The sequence below is a fragment of the Pimephales promelas genome, chromosome 10 (genome assembly GCF_988280905.1).
Source record: "Pimephales promelas chromosome 10, fPimPro1.hap1.1, whole genome shotgun sequence".
Classification (NCBI taxonomy): Eukaryota; Metazoa; Chordata; class Actinopteri; order Cypriniformes; family Leuciscidae; genus Pimephales; species Pimephales promelas.
This window is the reverse complement of record NC_142778.1, coordinates 8,076,838-8,101,436: the sequence shown is the minus strand read 5'-3', so window position 1 is coordinate 8,101,436 and position 24,599 is coordinate 8,076,838. Positions and strand designations below refer to the sequence as shown.

Sequence of the window (24,599 nt, the reverse complement as noted above, 5' to 3'; positions counted from 1 at the left end):
AATAAAGGGGCAAAAAGTCATAAACAAGAAAATTCATAAAAGAAACAATAATTACAGGAATAGCCTACTGGAGTATAAACCTCAAAGAAATGCCACAATCAAGACCTCGGAGGAGAAATTATCAGGGAGAAACACCCAGGAACGTCTCCTTCCATTAATAATAATAACGTCCTACCAATGTCCGTTGCCATGATTTTTGGAATGACTTATCGCGAGAGGAAAACAAGACGTTTTAGTCACATAACATCGGTTAATGGAAACGCCGTCATTTCGCAATTGTTTTTTATCGACATTTAGAAAATATCGCAAAAGTTTTGCGCAAATCTGTAATGAAAACGCGCCTAGTGTCGGACAAGCTAAGCTAGCAGGTGGAGAAAGCTGAGTAGTAGGGGTCACTATCCTCTTCAGCTCTTGCTTTCTGCAGTCGCCATTCATTGTTTACATGCACACCGTTTGTTTCAGTCTAACTGAATTCATTCCGATTGGTGAATCTGAATGTAGTGTTTACATGAACGCTAAACAAGTGATTGGTTGATGTGCGTTTTAACATTGCTAAGAAAATTCCCTCTCCTCCGTGAGAGATACGACACTGGTTTGTCTCACAGGTGTCACTCATTGGTAACATTAATCACGCCACTGGCCTTGCGCCGTTCTCCTGCGGCCCTCATTCTCGTAATGACATAATGAATGGCGACTGCAGAACGCAAAAGCCAATTCCTGGACATTTTGGGTGATATCGAAACACATTTTCGGCCAAACTCATCACGGAGACTCACTAGTAGCCTAGACTTGTTGTTTAACTACTGTGCTCTTTTACCGGTACACGTGGCCTCCTAGGGCAGCAAAGCAAGTGCATTCTGGGAGTTCTTCATCCACATAAGCCAAAAATACATTTTCTGACTTTTCTCAGTCTAGAAAGCTCCAAATTTAAAAATAATTTCACATGTTCTACATAAATGACCCATTTTAAATACACATTCATCTTTCCAAAGGTGAAATATCCCTTTAAAGAAAACCCAATTGATCTTGGGATCTAACTTGTTAAACTGAGATGTTTTGTTCGCATCTAATGTTGTTCTGATAAATATTAACTCTGCATTTCAAATGCACCCACTTGTAACAATGTTAAAAAAGGACATTTTAATAATAATATGCTTTTGTTTTTGCTCACATATATTGCTTGTCCACTGAGAGAAGTGAAAATTCTGAGCTCTTGATAGAACTTGGTTCATTCTCAGGCCCCCTTTCTCTGTTTATTCTCATTTAGATTCAAGGCGAGGTGTTTGTCATGTCAAATGAGCTTATTGTGTTTGCAGCTCTGTTTGGTGAAGCTGGTTGCTCTGTTTGGTGAAGCTGGTTCCTCAGTTTGGTGAAGCTGGTTGCTCTGCTTTAAAGGTGCCATCTGTAAAAATTGAGGTTAAAATATCCCAAAAATGAGCAACACGCATCAAAAGATTGAGAAGAAATAAGGTTGATGATGTCATTAAAAAACTGACAAGTTATAGTGCTGCCGAGATATTAACCTGAATTAGCATGCTAAATTACTAGCCCCGGCCCGGCAGGTGTCGTAATACCAGTTTCGACCATGGGAGGCGGTATGCGGGCGGGCAACGTTACCACCAGCCAAACTGCAGTACACGAGTAAGTCGCGCTCGCGCCAGCTTGTGTGTACTTGAACCTGACGTCAGTCGTGTGGAAAATACAGCCCACTACTACATTTCAGTTCAGGGAAGAGTTAAAAAAAATGATTGGTCGATATTATGCATGAGGAATACATTTTGGTAAGTTGTAGCATACTGTATCTTTCAACAGTGTTCGTGTTCTTTTACCATTAGCTAGTAGAGATGATCGGTTCACGTGCGCTAGGGATCTGTCGTGTAAAGCGCCAATACTGTATTTATTGTTTGAATTGCGTAATAAAATGAACAGAATCTGAGAGCTGACATCGGTCTCCGTGTCCTTTTCTGTGCATGACAAAATTGATGTGTGGCGTGAGAGTTGTGAGAGTTGGCAGCTCTGAAAGGCGCTAGCTTGGTCCACATCAGGGAATGCTGTCTGTCAAATTAATTCAAACTAATGATAAAAATGTAATATGAACAAATCGAATATCATAAAACTAGAAATAATAGCCTGGGCTTTAATTTTCCCATATCGTCGAAATGCACCGACTTGTCTATGAGACGGCCCTTATAATTTAGTATTGAGATGTTGTTCATTAAGTCTCTAATCTCTGAAAATCTCCAAATGCTCCACGTGAAACTGCGGTCTTCCAACCTTTTACTATCGCGTCAATTGATTTGATTAATATGCACGAGGGAGACAGAGCAACACAGCACTCGCCCATATTGTTTGAAGACATGAGAGAGCGCGTGGCCGTGGAGGTATTTCTGGAGGTATACTGCCCCCCATTTGGTATGGAACATGTTGTATGATTTGATTTTAAATCCCATTTGGCACCTTTAATAGAATTTGCCCATTCTGCAGTATTACACAGTTTAAGAAAAATGTAGGGACTTGAATTTTAATGTTTTAGGGCACACAGCAGAAAACACACACACACATATATATATATATATATATATATATATATTATTATTATTATTATTTCAACAATTTGCTGGTAATCTTGTTTTAAGTATGTTTCAATATTTTTACTGGGAAAAAAATAGAATATGTTTTTACAAAATACCTGGATAACATTTTTATGACTATATTATCTTTTGTACCTAAACAACAACATTTCCTACATTCTGTATTCACTAAAATTAAATATGTTCCCATTTGTGAATGAGTTACTTAAATACAACATAAAATGCAACAAAAAAAAAGGAAGTGAAAAAGAATGTTGTGAAAAATAGAACGATTTAAGAAGATGTGGGAGCATGGAAGCTACAAAAAGAAGATACAATGAGATAAAACAGTAAGAAAAAAAAAGGTCTTGTTTGTAATATAACTTACTTGTGTTAACAAATGAAACCTTATTGTAAAGTGTTACTAAAAAAAAAGCTTAAGAAGAGTGGTATAACATCAACAGAAACATGAACAAACAATAAAATATCTGTCTAAATTCTTATTATTTTAATAATCTTACCCTTAGATGAAGTCAGTGAGTGAATGTCTCACAGTCTAGTCAGAGGTTTAAATAAATGCGTGGGTGGGTCCAAGAGGCTTATTATAGGGAGATGAGAGGGTCTGTATATCTTACCATTGGGGAAAGCATAATTCTAACTTGGATCACGTGAGGCACCTCCTTCTATCGTGTAATGGCAGTGGCCTCAGTGTCCGGAGTTCAAAATGTTATGCCAGTCAGTTACAGGTTTACGTTAATCAGTTTCTTGTGGATTAGCGTGTTGGTCTTATGAATAAATGTTCTATATTTGGTGTTATCGCTAGTAAAGGTACAGCAGGACTGCAATATTTGTGAAATGTACTTGAAAAAAACTGGGAAAAAAGAGCGTGAATATCTCTGCTGTATAAGGACTAGTCACTGCAACCTTTTTACCATCATTCATTATAAGCATTACATCATCATAAGGCACACAGTAGTCATATATCATTACAGTACAAGATTAACCTGGCAGTGATAGAAAGAACACTTTACACTTATTTATAATAAATACTGTAAATTATACACTATAATTCAATTATTCATTTTCTCTTTATTTATTCAAATGCAAAATATCAGCATAATATGCATACATGCAGATATACTGTAAGTCATTACAATTCAAGTATTAATTGGTAAAAACCTGAAAGCAAAAGAAAGGAAACATCTATATTTTTAACTTTCTTTTAGATAGAATATCACTCAATATTGCTATTAAATGCTATGGTAATGCTGTAAATTAGTCCTACTTGTCCCGACTTTCCCTTTTTCTGCCTTCTCTTATAAAACAACTTTTTTATCATAGTAAAATCTACATATCGTTCATAACAAAAGGATTGTTTAGTGTAAAACATGTTGAAGATTAGTGGACAGGAAGCCGATTCATTAAATGACAAGCTATTTCCTTACAAAAGCAGTTTATTTAGTGTGGTGAAGCCTCTTCCTCCATTGAGATTCATTTAAAAAATGGCCTCTGTTCTCCTGCGTACCTACACAGTTCCAGCGTTAGCATTAGCCGTTAGCTTTTTTGACTAAAGGATGCAGGCTTGTCTTCTAGTGGCTTTGGACCAGGTTTGGATTATTTACATTGTGTTTTATTTATGTTTGTACGGCAGTTGTCTGTGAAGGGCTGCCGTTTTACCTTCGTTTTGTGTTAGATTATTTTGATATTAATGTATGTTGATCATTCGCTGGTTCCCGCCTCCTTCTCTGAATCACTAACCTTGCTACAAAATTAATTATTAAAGGTAGAATTAATCTAAATATGTCTATATTTTGTTGCATTGGAAGTGGAACCAGTATGCAACTGGATTCTCCTCTCTTTATCTCTGCAAAAAAACGTAACAAAATTTAAAGCCATTAATCTAAATAAGTTGTGTTCCAAATTTGAGCTTGATATCTCAAAAAAAAAAAAAAAAAAAGAGCTTACATAATATTTGGTTTGGTCTGTGGCGTTTTGTGAACTCGCTTGAGAGGCCCACACAAAAGAAAATTTATAGTTGAATAATGCCGTTATTTTTTTATTTATTTTTTAAAGTATTCTCGTCACTTGATAAACTTAATGTAGAGCCACCGTAGTCATTTTAGTGAAAGGTAAAACTTCCGAAATCTCTGTGTAAACAATGAGTGACGTACACACGCAAGCGATCACTTCCGGCGCATGTGCTGTGTACATTTACGAGTCATTAAATCATGTTTAATTTGGACTTCTCTGTGCATGCTCTTTGATGTGGACCCCTATACCTGTATTACATGACCGGCAGACAACAACGGTTTGACCAAAAAACGTCAAAATTGAAAATACTGTGGAAACAAAGACTGGATGCCCTTGAGGTAAGCTAAAACATATCAAAAATTAATTTCAAAGTGAACTATCCCTTTAAGGGTAAGGGTTCGGTTATTTAACAAGCGTTAGATTTGCACAAGCTTTTACCTAACATCACATCCCTGAAAAAAAAACACACTTAGCTGTGTTAAAATTGCTATGTAGCGGATGATATTAGGGGGAGGGGCATTCTCATACCAAGGAGCATTTAATTGGACAAAACAACTGTACACACCCTTGAGTTCAAGATGAGTAATCTATATTTTTTGTTCATTTTCTAATAAGGGAAAATTTATAAATTGTCACAATGCACAATAGCTATGTTTTTATAGTAAATTTTATTGTAATGAAATCAGCATATAACAATAAATGTGATGCAGCATGTTACAGCATAAACGACAGCGCTCGAAGTTGCATAGATGTTTTGAAGACTACAATAATAAATGTAACAATAATGTTAAAACTTTATCCAAGTAAAAGCTTTTGTAAATGTATACATTCATGTGTTTTAGCTGGTACTTCCAACATAGCTGGGAACAATGATATTGGCCCATTTATAGATGACAGGGATAAAAAGGAGAGCAGAGCCAAGTAGTGATACTAAGAGAAATGCCCACAGGAAAACCCGGTCCAGGACCCGGGCCACAAACTTCCAGTCCTGAACAACCTAAAAAGAGGCATTACATTAGAATTCATTAGAGCTCAAAACTCACAAAAATCACATCATGCCTGGGAGTCTAAAGTGAGACTCTTACCTCTCTGACCTCATTCTCCTTCACCACATGAAGCGTGATGTAGTGTATAGATTCTAAGGCTGCCCGCAGACGGTGTTCTGCACTGAGCAGAGTGGGATCCTGGCCTAAACTCTTCTCATTCCCCAGCCCTCCTCTTCCAGTCCTGTCTGCTCTCTGCCTCCCTGCGGTGGTGGCGTAGCGGTCCACATGGCTGCGCATGCACAGCAGTTTAGGCAGGTGGTGCAGAAAGATACGGCGGACCCAGGGCGCCATGCTGTGATGAGTAGACGAGGAGCGATGATGGATGTTAATGGCAAAGACGGTGATGACAATGGAAAGGGTCACGAAGATCATAGTGAAAACCAAATATTCTCCAATGAGAGGAATCACCTGGGACACAAAACAACAAAGCAGAAAACATAAGTCATTTGAGAATGCAGAGCTATTTTAAAATGAGAATGAAAGAATTGAAAGTAAACATATTGAGATCATTTCCAGATTATTTGAGATCAATAATTTAATACTGTAAAGCAGGGTTTTTTTGTTTAATCTCAAATCCTAGGGGCCCACTTAATGTTTTAAATGTTTCAATCCTTCCCTCGTGTCATTATGACCCGAAAAAATCGTGCTTGAGATTTTTCCAACACTTGACCAAAAAGTGACTGGATTCGGATTATGAGTTTATGTTGTTGTAATTTTAAAAAAAAGTAACAAATCCTTCCCTCATGGGTCAGTTCAACCCCCTTAGGAATAAATGGGATGCAAAGAATGCTTCATACATAGAAAAACATAAAAATAAAAAAATGCTCAAAACTAAACCTACAAATGCAAAGACCTTACCAAAAATGATTTTATAATGTCTACATGTGTTTCTGAATGCATACTGAAGAGATAAACTCAAGAACTGACTTTAGGACAGCTTAAAAACAGCAAAACAGCTCATTTGCTCCATATAATGCAGGTCATCTAGTGGATAGAGTCATGAAATATCATGTTATATACAGTAGAGGTCGTCAGATACACCCAAATTGACCCATATTGACCCAGATTATGAGATTTTTGCTAATTTGAGCTGGTTTATGAATGTATTAAATAATTATTTTGAATTTCGGTTGAAAGAATGTGAGGAATGTGCTTAAATGTATTATTAAATGATAAAATCTAGTAATTTAAAGTTAATAAAATTAAAAAAAAAAATTTAAAAAATGTATTCAAAATCTTCATACATTTTTAAAAGTTTAAAAAGGCACAACATATTACTTAATATTAGCTACTGCATGTGGCAATTTACAGCTAAAATGTTGAAGATTAGCTGTTTGTAATCATTAAAAATGTAGCAAGCTGAATATCACTTCTTAACATCATCCCTAGCAAGTAACTTGCAAAGTAATTTCTGATTGATTCGGTTGAGGAGTAGTAGTGATAAAAGCCCGTCTGCACTGACAATTGAGTACTGCACTGACAGTTTGGGTCCTTACATGTGCTTCGTGAGGCACACTAGGACACACACGCAAGGTCGCTCCTTCTCTCTGCCGTGTGCGCGCTATACATGCGTGCTCTTGCTCACTCTAGATTACGAGATTTGAACTAATTTGTGGGGATCAGGGAGCCGCTATCAATATGCAGGAGACTCCCGTAACTTCGGGGAGACTTGGGATGTCTGTGAGGCAGGTGGCCATCCTGGAGTACCGGCCGTTCTGTGATTCTGCAGATCACACAGATGGCCAGTCCTCCCCTGCACCAGCCTCTAAAGGTTTCGGGACCTGACGGCACTCTGGTGATTTATATAGGCCCAGCCCCACTGACATGTTGTCTGAGCGGACCAAGATGTGGTGATTTTTTTATCTGAGGACAAAAACGCCACGTTGGGGCGCGTTGTCGACTGCCATCATTTCCAGACAGTGTATGTGTAGAAGCTTCTCCCGTTCTGACCACTGGCCAGAGAAAGGTCTGCCCTTGAGCAGCGCTCCCCATCCCGAGGACTTTCATTCTCGAGGAAGTCCCAAGGTTTACACCTGACTGATACGAATCAATTGCTCTCTAAGGTTTCAGTGCTGTGACGCATTTCTGATCGACCTTGAGGCGAAACAGACCGGAGGCCCATGCTTTTAGCCATAATTGCAAAGCAGAAGCAGTGCGAAGCAGACCCAACTGGAGTACTGATGATGCTGAGGCCATGAGACCCAGCATTTCCCGAAACCTTTTGAGCGTGACTAGTGCCGCAGCAGAATGATTTCACGATGCGCTGAATGTTCAGTCTGCGCTCTGGCGACAGTCAGAGTCCAGTTCGAACGGTAGGACTGTGTATTGATATGTCCTGGCCCTCGAAGGCGAATCTCAAGAATCGCTTGTGACGCGACACTATTTGTATTTGGAAATACACGTCCTTCAGATCTGGCAAATCTGCACAAGGATTTTCCTGGTTGTGAGCATTCTGAACTGGTGTTTGACAAGCACTTTGTTCAGCTGCCTTAGATCCGGAATGAGATCTGGGCTCTGTCCGCAACATAGTGGCGACCATGAAGCTTTGGTGTGCTGTAACGTAAACGCTGTGCTTTCAGGTTTTGAGGCAGAGGGCGCGCCGATTACGGTGGGCAGCATGGCCACACTTGAGTTTGTTGAGAGAGAGTGAGTGGGGCAAAACCTATGGGGCTTCACATGTCTTTGAGTGAATGAACAGCAAGCACATTTGCTGTACTGAAAACACAATCGGCCTGAGATGATTGTATGTGTGTTGGTTTCGTTTTTACAGAAACCATGGGACATGTAATGTGTAGTGTTTGTGGGCACTGGGTTGTGGGCACATTCACTAAATCTAATGCACAATCGACATGAGTCGATTTTATTTGTGCGAGCCCTGTACTGTGGTGGGCTGTGCTTGTGTGTAGGAATATGAATATGTCCAGTAATCGCATACATAGATTAAAATTACCCGTAAAGGGAAAAAGTTGCCAACGGTCCATATGAACAACTTTTTACAATGAATTATAGTAAGTTATCCATTCAGGTAGGCAAAATTAGATCCATTGTATTTATCAATAATCAATCAGAATGAATTATAATTAAATATTAATATGTCAATTGTCTAAGATAGATCAATTGTCAGGATAATCTTGCATGGTGTCAATTTATATTCGAATGATCTGCTTTGTCGTTGTTCATCAAACCTCATGAAAGTTATTATAGACGTTAAAGAGAAGTTATTCTCTGGCCATGAAAATTAACTTTCCGGTTCTATAAAAATACTATTCAAGTATTGACAAATTTTGTAAAGCTTGTAGCTTGACCGAACATTTAAGGGACCTGAGTAACATGAGCAGCAGACAGCAGAGTCAAGCAAATTAATATAATGTATTTCATAAAGCCTCCTCTACAAGTGCAGATCTCGTCGTCATCAATAGAGCTCGTAAGTCCCGCCCCTTCAGCTAACCCCGCTGGACCTCTAGGTTGAAAAATCCTCAATGCAAGTGAATGAGAGAAAAAAAATATTTTTTAATCCCGTTTGAATTTTGCAATGAATGTGAACATATGTTGTCTCTGAATTTTTTATATAATTTTTCATGTAAATAATGCTACAATTTAGCGGGTAGAATGTTCATACGGTTAGACTTTGTGTGAGAGCACTTTGTGGACTACAACTCTTTCGAAAGTGTTTGATATACATCACCCCCACTAGCACACGGATCCCGCTAAACATACCTGTGTCTTTGGTGCACTTCACCACCTTCTTTCAGGGAGAGAAAAAAATAGTTGAGCGTAGTGAAAACCGTAATTTGTAGAGGGAAAATGTGTTATACGGCGACGTCACATATGCGACGTGTAGTCTTTCTCGTTATGTCCATTCCACAACTGCTAGCCAAAGAATCACACAATATACTGTCAAACTCGTTACATGAGAAATTATATAAAAAATTCACAGACAACATATGTTACATTCATGGCACAATTCAAACTAATTATTTTCTCTCATTCACTTGCATTGACGCTTTTTCAACCTAGAGGTCCACTTGGAGCTTTACGGATGGGCGGGACTTACCAGTTCTATGGCGGTAGGCGGCTGTTGTCCGTCGGTGAGCGACTCGAGTGAAGCAGGCGGGCGAACCAGCAAGCTTTCGCGGGCTGGAGAAGGCTCGGGGACCCGCTGAGTACGGCGCGGCACTAATAGCGGGCGGAGGTGCAGACTCGCCAGGCGAGTCCTTGGAGCCACCATGGGCAATAGCTTGCAATGATGGCAGCCGACGCCAGCGAGTGCGAGAGCTGCATAATCCTCACCCAGGTAGAAAACGCAGTTGAAATGGCAGTCCCGTCGCTGATTGCGACTCGGCACAAGCCACAGTAACGAGGCATCTTTAAAAAGACGCTGTTCTTTTAGATAGAGAGAGTGTGAGTCGCAGCTGTGAACACACATTCGGCACAGTAAACTGATATAAATGCCAGAAAGCATAGCAGGTATGGCGACTGAAGGCGGCGAGATGAAGGCCAGCGGCTTCAGATGCAAAGGCTCATCCCGCAGTAAGCTTTTCTCAGACGCGCAGCTTCTTTAATCCGGATTCAGTGATGCTGAGCTTCGCTGAAGAAATTAAAAATTAGATTATATCAGCGCAGGCCACGCCCATCTTGCCCCTGACGTCACCAAGGGCCTCTCTCAATAGGCTGCTGCAGGACAGCCAATAGGCGCGCAAGCCGTCTTGCCTATGTCTTTATGCTGCCGCAACACGTTTTAAATTAATTCAATCAATTAATTGATTTCAATATCTTGTGGAAAAGTGGTTATATTTATGCTGAATTTTTTTCACACAGACAACCAATAGCGAACAAATACTGCAATTTACTCTTATATTGCAGACAATAATGTTAAATAATTCAGAAGAGTACGGTGTGTGGCGCATTTACTTACATTATACCTAATTTAGCTTTGAATTCTTACAAAGAGTACCACCTTTGAGGAGGAAGGGATGATCTCTTCTATCACCAGAAGGAAGACAGTTAGGGAGACGAGGACAGACGTGCAGAGGGAGATTTTCTCTCCTCCATTAGATGGGAGATAAAACACCAGCACGGTCAGGAAAGACAATCCAATGCAGGGAATGATGAGGAAGAGTGTGTAGAAAAGTGGAAGACGTCGGATAATAAAGGAGTAGGTGATTGATGGATAGAAAAATGTCCCATCGCTTCTCAAACCCCGGCTACCTGTGGCCGTCACAATCTCCCATTCACCGTTGTCAAAATAGTCACGTTTGTCCACTTGTACATCCTCAAGGAGAATGTCCACCTTAAAAAAAAAAAAAAAAACAATATTATGCAGTTGTTATATCCGAATGGCGTCAGACAACATGGAAAATAGAACATGAGTCATATTAGATACTTTAAGTCACTATGAACTGACAATAGATTACAAAGGATTTTAAAAAGTAATTTTCCGAATTTTCATTTTTGGGGTGACTATTCCTTTCATCAACCAAAAACTATAGTTTGAATGCCTCTAATAATAGATAAAACATACCTGGGAACCATCGTAGGTCCAGGAGCCAAACTTCATGGAGCAGTTTTGAAGGTCAAAGGGGAAAAATGTCACATCAATGGTACAGGCAGATTTATAGTTGGCAGGAGGGGTCCAGGAGATAGTGCCATCATATCTCACCACTGCTTTTGTCACTGTGGCCTCGAAATGACCATCTGCACTGCAGGTGGGAATCATTCAGCCATGAGAAAAGCCAAAGTTCAAATTTAGTAAGAATTAAGTCATTTGAGAGCAAAAAAAATCGCAATGTAGCAATTTCATTAGATTTTCATAAATTCAACTTGAGAACTTTTTACACGTAAGATCAAGCTTTAAAGGTGCCATATGTAATAATTGAGGTAACAATATACGAAAAATGAGCTACACGCATCAAAAGAATGAGAAGAAATAAGTGCAAAGATGTCATTAAAAAACTGACAAGTTATAGTGCTGCCGAGATATTAACCTGAATTAGCATGCTAAATTACTAGCCCCGGCCCGGCAGGTATCGTAATACCAGTTCCGGCCATGGGAGGCGGTATGCGGACGGGCAACGTTAGCACCAGCCAAACTGCAATAGACGAGTGAGTCGCGCTCGCGCCGGCTTGTGTGTACTTGAACCTGATGTCAGTCGTGTGGAAATACAGCCCATTACTACATTTCAGTTCAGGGAAGAGTTCAAAAAATTATTGGTCGACATTATGCATGAGGAATACATTTTGGTAAGTTGCATACTGTATCTTTCACTAGTGTTCGTGTTCTTTTTCCAGCTAGTAGAGACGATCGGTTCACGTGCGCTAGGGATCTGTAGTGTAACATGTACAAGCGCCAAAACGGTATTATTCTTTGAATTGCGTAATATAATTGACAGAATCTGAGAGCTTAACTAACCTGCTTGCTAAGTGTCAATTGCGTGTGTCTCACAGTGAATTCACGGCGCTAGCTTGATCAACATCAGCGAATGCTGTCTGTCAAATTAATTCACTAACAATAAAAGTGTAATATGAACAAAACGAATACCATAAACTTCAAATAATTGCCCAAGCTTTTATTTTCCCATACCGTCGAAATGCACCAGCTTGTTTTTGAGATCTATGAGGCGGTCTTCATCATTTAGTGTTGAGATTCATAGTGTTTAGTTTAGTTCACTCTAGTGTTTAGTTCATTGAGTCTCTGATCTCTAAAAATCTCCAAATGTTCCACGTGAAACTGCGGTCTTCCAACCTTTTACTATCATGTCAAATGATTTGAATAACATGCGCGATGGTAGGAGCACAAGTCATTTTTTGGAGGTATACTGCCCCCATCTGTTATGGAATATGGAGTAGGATTTGATTTATGATGTTAGATGGCACCTTTAAATTAAATACGATTTGAACAAATTCCATGGTCAAAAGACTGCCGTGTACCAAACCCCTTCCGTTTTCTTCAGAAAACTATTAGTCCCTCCTCACATGCATGTTATTGTGACGTCCTGTGGATATACTATGTTATATGTGTGTGATCTGTTATTGATTTGTAACTGCTATAGCTGTGAGCATGGGGAACGCTGAGTGTGCTCTTCCTTTATGTGAATATTGTAATTTTCTTATACACCTAGTTTTATGTGAATACCTTTTTAATAATGAATTCGGAAGCTGTAGGAAGATGGTGTAATTTTCTTTGAATCTTACATTTGCCTAGACAGGGTGTGAGATAAGACTGTGTTTGTTGTTTATTTATTTGCTTTTTTTTTGTTACCTTTGAGTTTAATTTATATAAAATCAAGGGTTATGTGTTTAATTTTGGGTTTTTCCCCAGTTAGTCTCATTACCACAATAAGTACATAGTATGTTAATGTGAAACCGGACTGTAAAATAAAGTGCTACCAATTTTGTTGTTTTGTTTCTTTTCTGGATCAGGGGACTGAAGTGACAGTCCATCTTTTTCATTAAATGTATTTATTATTATTATTATTTCCATTAATTTTTACATCCTCTCCTACCCCTAGACAAAACTGGGAGGATTATAACTGTATGAAATTCACTAAAGTCACAGTATAAACATTCAAAATATATGTACATTAAAATATAAAATATCACAAAAAAATACTATTAGACTTTTACGTTATTTATGGCTATAACAGAAATGTTAACATACTGTTCAGCCCCTCTCTGGTTTCCTTTTGAACTCATACACGTACTTGTCATAGAGCACAATGTCAGGTCTCCAGATGGAGTCTGAGGGAACTCTGATGGAAGTGATGCCCAGGTAATGATCCGGATTCCATCGGAGCTTCATGTCTGCCCATTCCTGAATGCAGAGAGACATTGATTTATCTGCAAAGCTGATCACCAAATAAAAGCAGAAAGAACGCAATTGGACACATTGGCCATAGTTAAAATCGAATCTATCAAAATGTTAACTATGCAAACAATATGAAGGCCAACATCACGCAGATGTATTTTAACACTCTGAGCTGGTGGAATCCCATCATAAAGTAAAGAAAAATACAGAAAATTTATATTTCAGATAAACCGCATTGGGTTATTAAGCTTTAATTGAGTTACCAGCTTTACCTGTTTTATCCACACATTGGTCGTCATCAGCTGGTTCTTCTCATCCTAACCAACCAAAAAAATACGATATTATATCTGTGTTATTCTATGTGCGTTCATGTTCTGCTGAGATTGATTTTTATGTTCTTTATGTCCCAGATGCCCCAATGTTGTACTTGCCAGATATTACGGATTATTTACAAACTCTTTTTGCTACTGACTCCAAACAGAACATAAAGGTTAACAACTAAGAAATTCCTGAACTATTTTAATGCTAGAAAATTGCCTAATGTATATATTTTAAAATGTGATCTTTATTGTAAGGTACAAATTTGCTTAAAGGAGGAGAATGCTATTTCTGAAGGACTAATTCTCACCACATCCACCAGCTGGGAGATTGCCAGGCCAAATTTCACCTGCACCGTTCCATTTAGATCCTCCACTGGTCTCACCCATATCTGGTAGTTGCTGAAGAGATGTTTAAACAACTTGTCTTCTGTCTTGGCATAGGAAGACAGCACAGGAGGCCCTTAAAGAAAACAACAACTTCATGTTAATCTCTTTTCCATTAGGTCAGGAGGGACTGGGACACTATACATCAGTAATTAGTTTCAAAGACCACGCAGGCTTACATAGATTTGGTCGACACTTTGTCAAAGAACATATTGATCTCACAATGAACATCTCACATAGGCTTTGTAACAAGCTTGCACCTGCATGTTTTAGTGTAATCTATGGGATATCAGTGAATATCAGAGCTTGAGCCTTTCAAAGCTGCCTTAAAAATGACTTCTGTTTTAATGTGCTGTGTTTACTTGATGAACTCGAATTAAGCTCATTTGGCATTTTTATTGGATTGGATCTCCAGCTGCTGCTATCATGCCTACTGTATATCCTGATCAGATTTGCCTCTAATGTCTTAGTCACTAAGGGAAACGTGATTTGCTAAACATGTGTTCTGGTCTGCGAGGGCAGATAGAGTTATGAGGGGATATTTATTAATCTCTGAATGTGAAACTGGTTTAGATGATTTGGGTTGTGTTACCATCACTGGTGCGGTGATATTCTTCAGAGTTGAATGTCAAGCTACTTTATGTTCCAAAACCTAGTGAGCTGTCTACTGCTTTACATAGAAAGTTGCATCCAAAGAAAGCATCCTAACTAAAAAGGAAGTTCAAATGGGACTGATTTAAATTGTTTTAAATTTTCTTGCAGTAATTCTATGCATCAGACAAATGCCCTTCATGTGCAGAATTGAAGTACATTTTATGCCAAACTAGTTTGCCAAAAGCACGTTGATAAACTAATAACACAATATACATTTAATCTGCTGTCTCTTTTCACATTACTAGATATAGTACATCGTATAAGTATACTACACTCGACGGCCTGTTTTAAATCTAAACCGTATATAATATTGCCTGCTGGAATTCATTTTTCTGGATGTCTAAAGCTGGATGTAATATAAGACCTAATAAATCATCTAGCCTCACTGAGACTCAAGGGAATGTTTTGACCCAGAAGCCATAAAACACAGCAAGTGTCATTTTTCTCATTTCTGTTCTCAATTAGGTTGTTGACCATTGGTGCTGCATTTATCATTAAACAAAAAAAAAAGTGTGCTATTAAGACCCAAATACCTTATATTGATTGATGCATATCTGTGCCATTATTCAGCTCCATATTTATATATTGATTGGATTTTACCATTTTAATCTCTGCACCAAAACTCTTGTTCCTTGTCATTATAAAACTGGTCATTTCACAGACAACCGCAGATGGTATTCCAGTTTCAGCTTGTTTTTCCATGGATCAATATATGTGGTTCTGGTCTCCCTCGATCAATATAAGACCAATTAAAAATTCAGTGTGATTGAACTTGTGAACCATAACTTATTTAAAGACTCTGAATCACTCCAAGCAGAATCTGATCTCTGTTCTAAACTCTGTTTATCTACCAAAGAACATAGTTGTGTTTTTGACTATTTTATCTTTATTTGAATTGACCGTTCGTAATTAAAGGGGTGATGAACTGAGAAATCAAATTTTCCTTGAGCTTTTGATATCTAAGAGGTTATATCATATTATAAGAATATCCTGTAAGTTTCAGAACAGAAAACGTCCTTGTTAGTCCAATAAAAGCTTTTATTCACACCAGCCTCTGAAAACGTCTCGTTTTGAAAAGTGGGAAACTGACGTCGAAGGGGTTAAAACACCACCCCCGCAGAAGAAGATCAACACCTACTTCAACACGGCCGGTTTAGCCCCGCCCACCGATTTGCGCATTACACGCATAAGTAGCCTAACTTACATGCCTATCTCGTGATGACAAACCGGATCGTTCTACCGAGCAATACAGAATATTTTGCACTGCCTGGTTGTGGAAGAAGACAGTCGCTGCATAAGCTTCCTGTGGATTCTAATAGGACTTCATGGATAAACTTTATTTTTAATGACGTTCCAGCTGATGAGGGTAAAACATCGTCGTCTGTTCGCTTTATTTCACTGAGGATTGTTTTGTAAACAAGACTGGATTTTCAGACCGATTAAGAGAACGGTGCTGTGCCGTCTATATTGGATCTGACAGGAATTGTGCAACACACGGACTCTGGGTCGAACATGTATGGGCGAATCCGGTTGCCATTTGACAACATTGGACGTTTTCCCCCACATACACCGACGGGTGAGTGAAACTCATTATAATATGCAAAACTGTTATCCACTCACAGCAGTGGGCGTTTACTTCCAAGTCTTCAGTGCGACACGCCCATAAAAACCGACCGTTTTTCAGGAAGGCTCACAAACTTGGGTACAAAATAGCCTATTACCACGGGTGCACATAACTGGTACGCAGGTACGCATGCGCAACAATAATTAGAAATGCGTAATGCGACTTGTGTTACTCCGCGTTTTTGCGTACTTAATCTTCTCATCTAACTTTACCCACGACATGTTGCTTGTCAACTAACTAGCCTACTGCCAGAGATGTCCAAAAAACAACAGACGTTAAGCAGCTTTTTTGGCATTTCGCCACCTTCAAAGAAACGCCAACTGGAGCCAGAGCCGAAAAAAAGACTTTTTTCGGAAAAGTGGCTCAAAGATGTGCCGTGGCTTGAAGCGAACGACGAGCGCACTGAAATGTGGTGCAAGATGTGCCGCTCAAATCCACATCTAGCAGACAAAACAGGTGCGTTTTATAAAGGCTCAAAGAATTTCAACCATCCTTTATTTGACAAACATGAAAAGAGCAAGGAGCACACGAATGTGGCGCAAGCTATTGCTAATAAACAAGCTAGCCGAGAAGAAATATCTAGTCGCCCACTTGCCAGATGGCGAGACAAGCTGAATGAAGAACAGCGACAAGCTCTGTTTAATATTTTTCTCCTCGCTTTCCATAAAGCTAAACACGCACGTCCTATGTCTTCCTATTCTGAGGATATTCCTTTACTGAAGCGGCTAGGAGTAAATGTCGGAGGTGCATATCATTCACGTGAAGGCGGCTCGCGCATCATGCAAAGCATCGCCAGTGCCATCAGCGGGGAGTTACGAGCCAAGTTGCAGTCTGCTGAATTTTGGGGGCTGCTTTTTGATGGTTCTGAGGACATCACAAAAACTGAGCAGGAAATCGTTTACATTGTTTCTGTGTCCAGCACCGGAGAGTTTACCTCAGATTTTATTGGACTGATTGAATTGGGTGCTGACCGAACTGCGCAGGCCATAACAGACGGACTTGTGAGACTTTTCCAGGACACAGGCTTGGATGACTGGACAACAAAGTTGGTGGCTGTGTGCACAGACGGGGCTGCTGTCAACGTCGGTATGTACAACGGCGTTGTGCCAAAACTCCGGCAACTTGCTGCGGTCGGAGACTCCCTTGTGCACATTCTGTGCACGGCACACACACTGGAGAACTGCGCAAAATCAGCTGATCGCAACGTTCCTTACTGTGAGACATTTAATCGTTCTGTGGTCAAGCTGCTGCAGTTTTATTTACAAAAAGGTGGAGCAAAAAAAACTGCTGAACTGAAGAAGCTGTGTGAAGAAAATGGGATATCTTTTGTGAAGCTGGGTAAGTTTCATAATATCAGATGGTCTGCATGGAGGCATGAAACGCTGTTAAAAATATCAAGACTATTGCCAGCCATTAAAATGCAACTGGCTAAAAGTGATAACAGTGACTTACAGCATATCTGCTCAGAGCGTTTTCAGTGCTTTTTGTCAAACATGCTTGACATTGGTAACATTTTGAAGACCACATCCATTAGGTTTCAGAAGGAAAAGCTGACCATTGGAGAATGTAAGGATGAACTCATGGTGGCCATTGGACAGTTCACACTTCTGCTTGATAGTGAAGGCCACAGGGCACACACTGTTTCTAATGCTGATGCTGACAGAGATAAGACAAACTTACTCAGGGGGTTAATTGAAGAGTTTGAAATTAGATATGACTCCCTCAAGTCATGTGATCATTTTTTAGTATTTGATCCTTCAACATGGCCTCAGGAAATGCAAGACCTCCACAGTTTTGGAAACACGACAGTTTGTAGCATTCTCAAGAAATATGAGGCCACATTGCAACTTGACAAAGACACCACTGTGACAGAATGGATGCGCTTAAAGCAGGCAGGAAAACGCCTGGGAGCCTCTTCTGTGTATGACTTGGTCCAAATAGTAAATACAAGTAACCCAGATGATTACTCCAACATCAACAAGATGGTTAAGCTGTCTCTAACGCTGCCTTTAAGCAGTGCAGCTTGTGAGAGGGGATTCTCACATCTCAACATAATTAAAACCAAGTACAGATCTCGTCTGTCACATGCTCGTCTCACAGCCCTGATGCAAATACACCTGTCAAAGCAGACCACAGAGACATTTGACCCAAAGCAAGCTGTTGACCTGTGGATGGAGACAGCTAATCGGAGGCTCAACCAAGGACAGGGAGGTGCATCTGCAGCATCTTCATCTACCATGCAGGAAGCTGAAGCAGAGGACACTGAAGAGGACAGTGGTGGTGACACTGAGGAGGACAGTGAGGAAGACTGCACTTAAGACCACGCTACATGTGTGAGTACCAAACACCATCTTCTGGTACTCACCTGAGTAACTCACTGATAAAGTTATGTGCACCCCTGCCTATTACTTATAATTTTGATGTTTTTGAATGCAAAAACCAAGCGAACGTCTTAAGTTGACCTCAGACAACAATATAATAACATTTTAAAAGCCAGTTCATGACCCCTTTAAAATACTGTGGCAATTGCAATGCTCAATTAATTGTTTATCCTATAAAGCATATGCAAGGCTTTAGGTGGTCAGTTCTACAACCTGGAAATTGAATAGTATTATTAATTATGACTAAATCAACATGACTACATTAGGTTACACAAAAAAAATTAATTTAAGGGTCAGATACCTTCCTATATTTTCACTTTCTACAGTGTTTTTACAAAAGCTATATGAGCCTTGCAGCCTAATATAACATCTCTGGCGTGCAGTGTGCCCTTCAAATCGCAAATAACTTATTCTCAGCTGCTGTCAATTAATTTGTATATGTGCTGCATAATTGTGGCCTTTGTGACTTCTTATTTAACATGCCACATGCTTTACAGTTTTGTAAAACCTGCTTTTTTATACAATAAACATAAAAGTCTTTATTTCTGTCTGATCCTGATTGTCAAACCCCTCACTGACTAACACAGAGCAGGAGACAATCCATTTAGGAGTGCAATCTTATCAGTAACACTGAGAGCCTCTATCACAGAGAGGGTCAGAGAGCGAGAGAGCTGTTGGAAATAATAATTGAATGAAGAGATGTGATGGACAAGAGAATGAATCACAGGTAATATTTATCCCAAAATAATTATATTATATTATATTATATTATATTATATTATATTAGTGTATTATTAAAGTTACTCTGGAATAATCAATTCTGGCCAATCACACCATCCAGGGGTCACTGTCATCCATGGCATCACTTTATATCTGCAAATTAATTTGGATCAACTTTCAGTCCATCGAGGTCAGATGTCCACGATTAAAAACATGACCAACTGACCAAGCTACTTTTATAGCAGAATTTAAAGTTGTAATTCTAGAAGAAAGAGACACTGAAACTCTTTTTCATGTTTAATTCTGTAAAGCGTACTTGTTGGTTATTCGAAGAATGTGTGTTGTTGGTAACAATTGGTTTCCATTTTATGAACAAAAAACATATTTCTTAAAATGCTTCACATATTTACCATTTCAGGGAACTATGAGAGTGAGTAAATGATGACCATTTAAATTTTTGAGTCAACTATCCCTTTAATTAAAGCTAAAATAGGCAATGTTTTTCATAAACATTTCGAACACCCTGATCACAACACTATTAATTTAAGCCCACCGGCAACTATAGTTGCCTCAGTGTTTAGCTGTCATTTTCCTTTTTTTAAGTGTTTAGCTGTCATTTTCCTTTTTTTTTTTAGACGTAAATCCGTGTTTTATTTCTCAATGACATGCAAGCAACAACGCAAATAAAGGATTTCAAGAAAAGAAAAAAAGGTATTCACGTCCTTCGTGTCACATGAGGTTGTTAACTTCCAGGAAGTATGACGAAGGCAAACCCTCCCAAAGAAAGGTAATTTTCATCTTACTAATAAGTACTTTTTGTTGACATAGCTATATCTACATAATTATGAAGGTCTCTTTATTAATCATCCAAAAAACAAATCTTACAAGAGATCTATAGTTTTTTGTACACTTAGCCGGTGGGCAAATGCCTTGTAAGAACATCATGGGGAAATAGGGTATACGATGTTAATAGGTTAATAAATCAAGGTTATTGGTCTTGTTTAGTGAATAAACATAGCTTAAACCCTTAAATGACATCTCTACTGTACCGAATTATTTATTTTCATTTCACTTTTTGATACACAATGCCATGTAATGGCTGCATTCTGTTCTGCACTGTTCCACCACTTTAACCCTTGTGCGCTGTTCGTTTGCGGGGTTTAGGCTGTTATATACAGTATAACGTATTTAAAAATATATATCTTTTTAGATTTATTTTTTATACATTTTGTGGATTACATTTGCATTTTGTAAAGAAAATTACAATTACTTTATATATATATATAAAAGATTTTTATGTAATTCACTTTGTAAAAGGCCCACATTTCTAAATTTCATTCATAGGGATCTTTTGGAAAATGCAGTTTTAAAAGTAAAAATGATCACTTTAACCAGTAGGTGAATTCAGAGCTCCACTATTTGCTAATTGACATCTTTGTTCTTGTTCTTTGTTTTTGTTAAATTTTTTCAAAGTTTTTCCAAGTTGGATTCACATAATTTTGTATCGAATGTTCTTCGACTTTTATACATAAAACATTTGTTTATGAATAAAGATTGATCTGTCGAAAGCCGTTATTTTGAGTTAGATGTTCTCCTATTCAATGTTCTCCTATTCAAATTCAACATTAAGAAGGTTCATCCAACACATTAGCCAACAGGCAACTAGTTGCCCCACGTTAAAATATGATTTTCAAGAAAAAATACAACAACCTGGGGAAAATAAATGCAGAACAACATGTTCACATAGGACACCATTAACATGACTATATGCATTAAACCATTCAGAAAAATTTGGGCACACATGGGTTAACGTCGAAATAATTTCTAATTCTGTTCATTATTGTTGTAATGTTATGTGTTTTGAGATACAAGGTAATTTAACGCCGTCTTTTGTGACGCTTTGCAGACTCTGCTGTGTGACTCATTGCTGCGTCCCAGATCGCTTTTCTTATACTACGCCCTAAAAGTATGTACTCTTTTTGTGAGGAAAAAGTACATACTTTTGAGTGTGTAGAAAAAGAGTAGGCAAGCTTTGGGACATACTATCACGTCATCTTTAACCGACAGATTTGTCGCGTGCTGCGTGCATCCTGTCACCGTAAACTGCCCTGTCAATCATCTTGTCACAGTTAAAATCCTCCATTCTATCTAATTTTATTTCCTACCGTTTCGGAGAGCACGTTCATCTGCCAGTTGTGGGTCTTTCATGCCCTCCTCGTGTTTGCAATTTGAATATAATGATCCATTTAAAACGTAATGGCTAAACGTGTCTTTACAAAAGTTCACAATGCTGCTGCAAATGCAATATAATGTGGACAACATTGAATAAATTCATTTTCGTCAGGTTAGATACTGATAATTAATCACTCAAAGCTCTTAATCTAAACCTCTCTACACAACCGCGGGGACTCGCGCGTCCTCCGTATCGACTACGTGTCTGTAATTTTTTAACACTTTTTACTTGCGTTTGTAGTTCTAACCGAATCCTCGTCCAACGCTCAATGATTTGTGGGCAATATCAGCCGTTGCATCGATCTACACTTCGGATTCTGACCGGAAAAAGTAGACCATCCGGGTATCTTTGAAACACTCATTTCAACATACTACGATTTGGGACGTACTAATTCTATTTTCGAATACTATTTAGGACGGATAGTATGCGAATTGGGACGCAGCACATGTGTTTTAAAGGATGTGTGGCTTTAGAGATGCTCTGAAGGGAGGGGTGAGATCTCATGCTTTCAAAGATAGCTGGCTATTGCTAGCCTCTGCGAAATTGCCTACGCTACTTTTAAGATCAGTACAGTAATGCTCCAAGATATCAGCTATCAGCACACTTGTAACACTTTTTGGTAACACTTTATTTTACGACCCGCAAACAACTGTGTAAGTACACCGAAATTACGGTGTACGTTTCTGTAATTATAGTGTACTTCCGTGTAGGTATAAGGGAACAATATGTTAAGTTTGGGGTAATAAAGGGGTAACAAGCACCACTTTAATTTACAGCCCGCAGGTCAGGAGTTACACTTACCCTGTAACTACACGGAACAAGGGAGTAACAAATGCTACTTACTATGTAGCAATACGAAACAACATTATTTGCACTTTAATTACAGAGAAAGGTACTGTTATCAAAAAAAAAAAAAAAAAAAAAAATTTAATACACAGTATATTTGCCCTGACATTTAAGTGTCATTGCAATTCAATGGGATAAGGTGAGTACTAATTACCACATGGTATGGTCTAAATTAAAATCATAGTAGAAACAAATTATTTTGACTTTTGTAGTAATCTAGTAAGAAAAGCCAATAAATTTAATTTTATCATTATATATATACAGTATATCTATATATATATATATACAAAGTGTATATATATATTATGTACACAGTGTACTTTGTTTGTACAAAGTTATTTGCAGGTTGTATATCTGTTTGTTACCCCTTTATTACCCAAAACTTAACATATTGTTCCCTTGTACTTAGACGGAAGTACACTATAATTACAGAAATGTACACCGTAATTTCGGTGTACTTACACAGTTGTTTGCGGGTCGTAAAATAAAGTGTTACCCACTTTTTGTTTTAATTACAAATAAAAAGTAAGGCCTATGTTTTTCTCTTGATGATGCTAAGATAAGATTCTACTAAACTTATTTTAGAAATTGTCTATATTTGATATATAAATGATTGTTTCTTTCTTTAAATTTTGGGTTGAATTATGGGCATGACAGGCTTTGTGAGATTTCACCCAGGCACAGATGGAGTGAAAATGAGGCATTGAGCCAAGGTCAGAGACACTTACCTATAGAGGAGCAGAGGACAGCACAGCAGACTAGCAGGAGGAGAGCTCTAACAATGCTGTGAGCTGTTACCATGATACCATAAGGAGCAGCAAAGCCACAGAGAAGACCTGCAAGCAGACATAAGCATGCATGCACTATATTACACACAGATACAGTCCGATCTGTTATTGAAGCCTGTTAGCAATTAAACATATATGTGATATGCAGTGAAGACATTGCACTTGCACCTGAACGCTGGATATTTTGCTTCTTTCATGTGTGTGCAATTGATCACATAAAATGTTCTGCATCGTGCACATGTGAACAGACACAAGCACGGAAAGCATGTATCTATCCGCCTGTCTGGTGAGATTACACTTGCATTCATCAGTCTGCAAACACCCAGTGTCTCTTTCTCTTTGCTTCTCTCCCTTTCTCTTTCTTTGTCAATGTCTATTCCTTACCTGATTATGGACTGGAAGAGAGTGGAATCCTTAAGAGTTTTTCTTTTCCATTTGGTTGATGTGTATCCATGCCAACCAGCATGTGTCTGGCTGCTATCACATACAAGCTCATGGTCTCCTCCTCCTGCTCTTCCTCCTCCTCCTCCTCCAGAAAGGCAGCCCCACCCCCCTCACCCCCCAGCAATTTCCTGCACAGAAAAAAAAAAAAAAACAGCCAATCACAGCCATGGATCCCTCATTATCTTGTAAAGCCTGCCCCCTCCTGTTCAAAAACATGCACACATGTTAATGAGAGTGCAACAGAGGTCCTTCCATTCTTTTTAGGCTAATGAGCCTTTTTCATGGTGACATTTAATATTCAACTATATTATTGATCTGCCTAACGGACAATGACGCTATTTTCGTGTTAGCACTGTGAAGCTGCATTGATACAAAAACTGGATTGTAAAAAGCTCTATATAAATAAAGGTGGCTTGACTTTACGTGACTTGACTTTTGCGGATAGAGAGATAGCAAAGAACTTCTATTACATAATGTGTAAAATTGACAGGTTTATTGCTTGCACTATAAATAACACACATGTATAGTACCATATTAAAGTAATGAAAATGAACCCTATATACTTTTACTGGACATTCCCGGTCATAGTGTGAACCATTCATGTTTTTACAAAAATGCTTGTTTTAGTAATCTTTAACCAAATAATTTTCTGCTAATCTCACTTAGGCTTTAAATTGGGTTGTTAACTACTAATTTAGGTTGATTTAATATATTCACATATTCACATACTCTGTGGTGTATCGACATTTATAAA

At 38.6% G+C, this 24,599-nt stretch overlaps 1 protein-coding gene across 1 annotated transcript; it reads right to left on the bottom strand.

Moving 5' to 3' along the window:
• Positions 1-5,255: 5,255 nt before the first annotated feature.
• chrna5 (cholinergic receptor, nicotinic, alpha 5) lies at positions 5,256-23,928 on the bottom strand. The gene is made up of 9 exons (XM_039663931.2): positions 23,786-23,928; positions 23,342-23,449; positions 14,080-14,231; positions 13,724-13,768; positions 13,348-13,457; positions 11,169-11,346; positions 10,605-10,937; positions 5,687-6,055; positions 5,256-5,598 (listed from the first exon to the last, which is right to left on the bottom strand). Exons 2-9 carry the CDS (start codon positions 23,412-23,414, stop codon positions 5,440-5,442), a joined length of 1,419 nt encoding a protein of 472 aa, XP_039519865.2. The 5' UTR covers positions 23,415-23,449; positions 23,786-23,928; the 3' UTR covers positions 5,256-5,439.
• Positions 23,929-24,599: the final 671 nt, after the last annotated feature.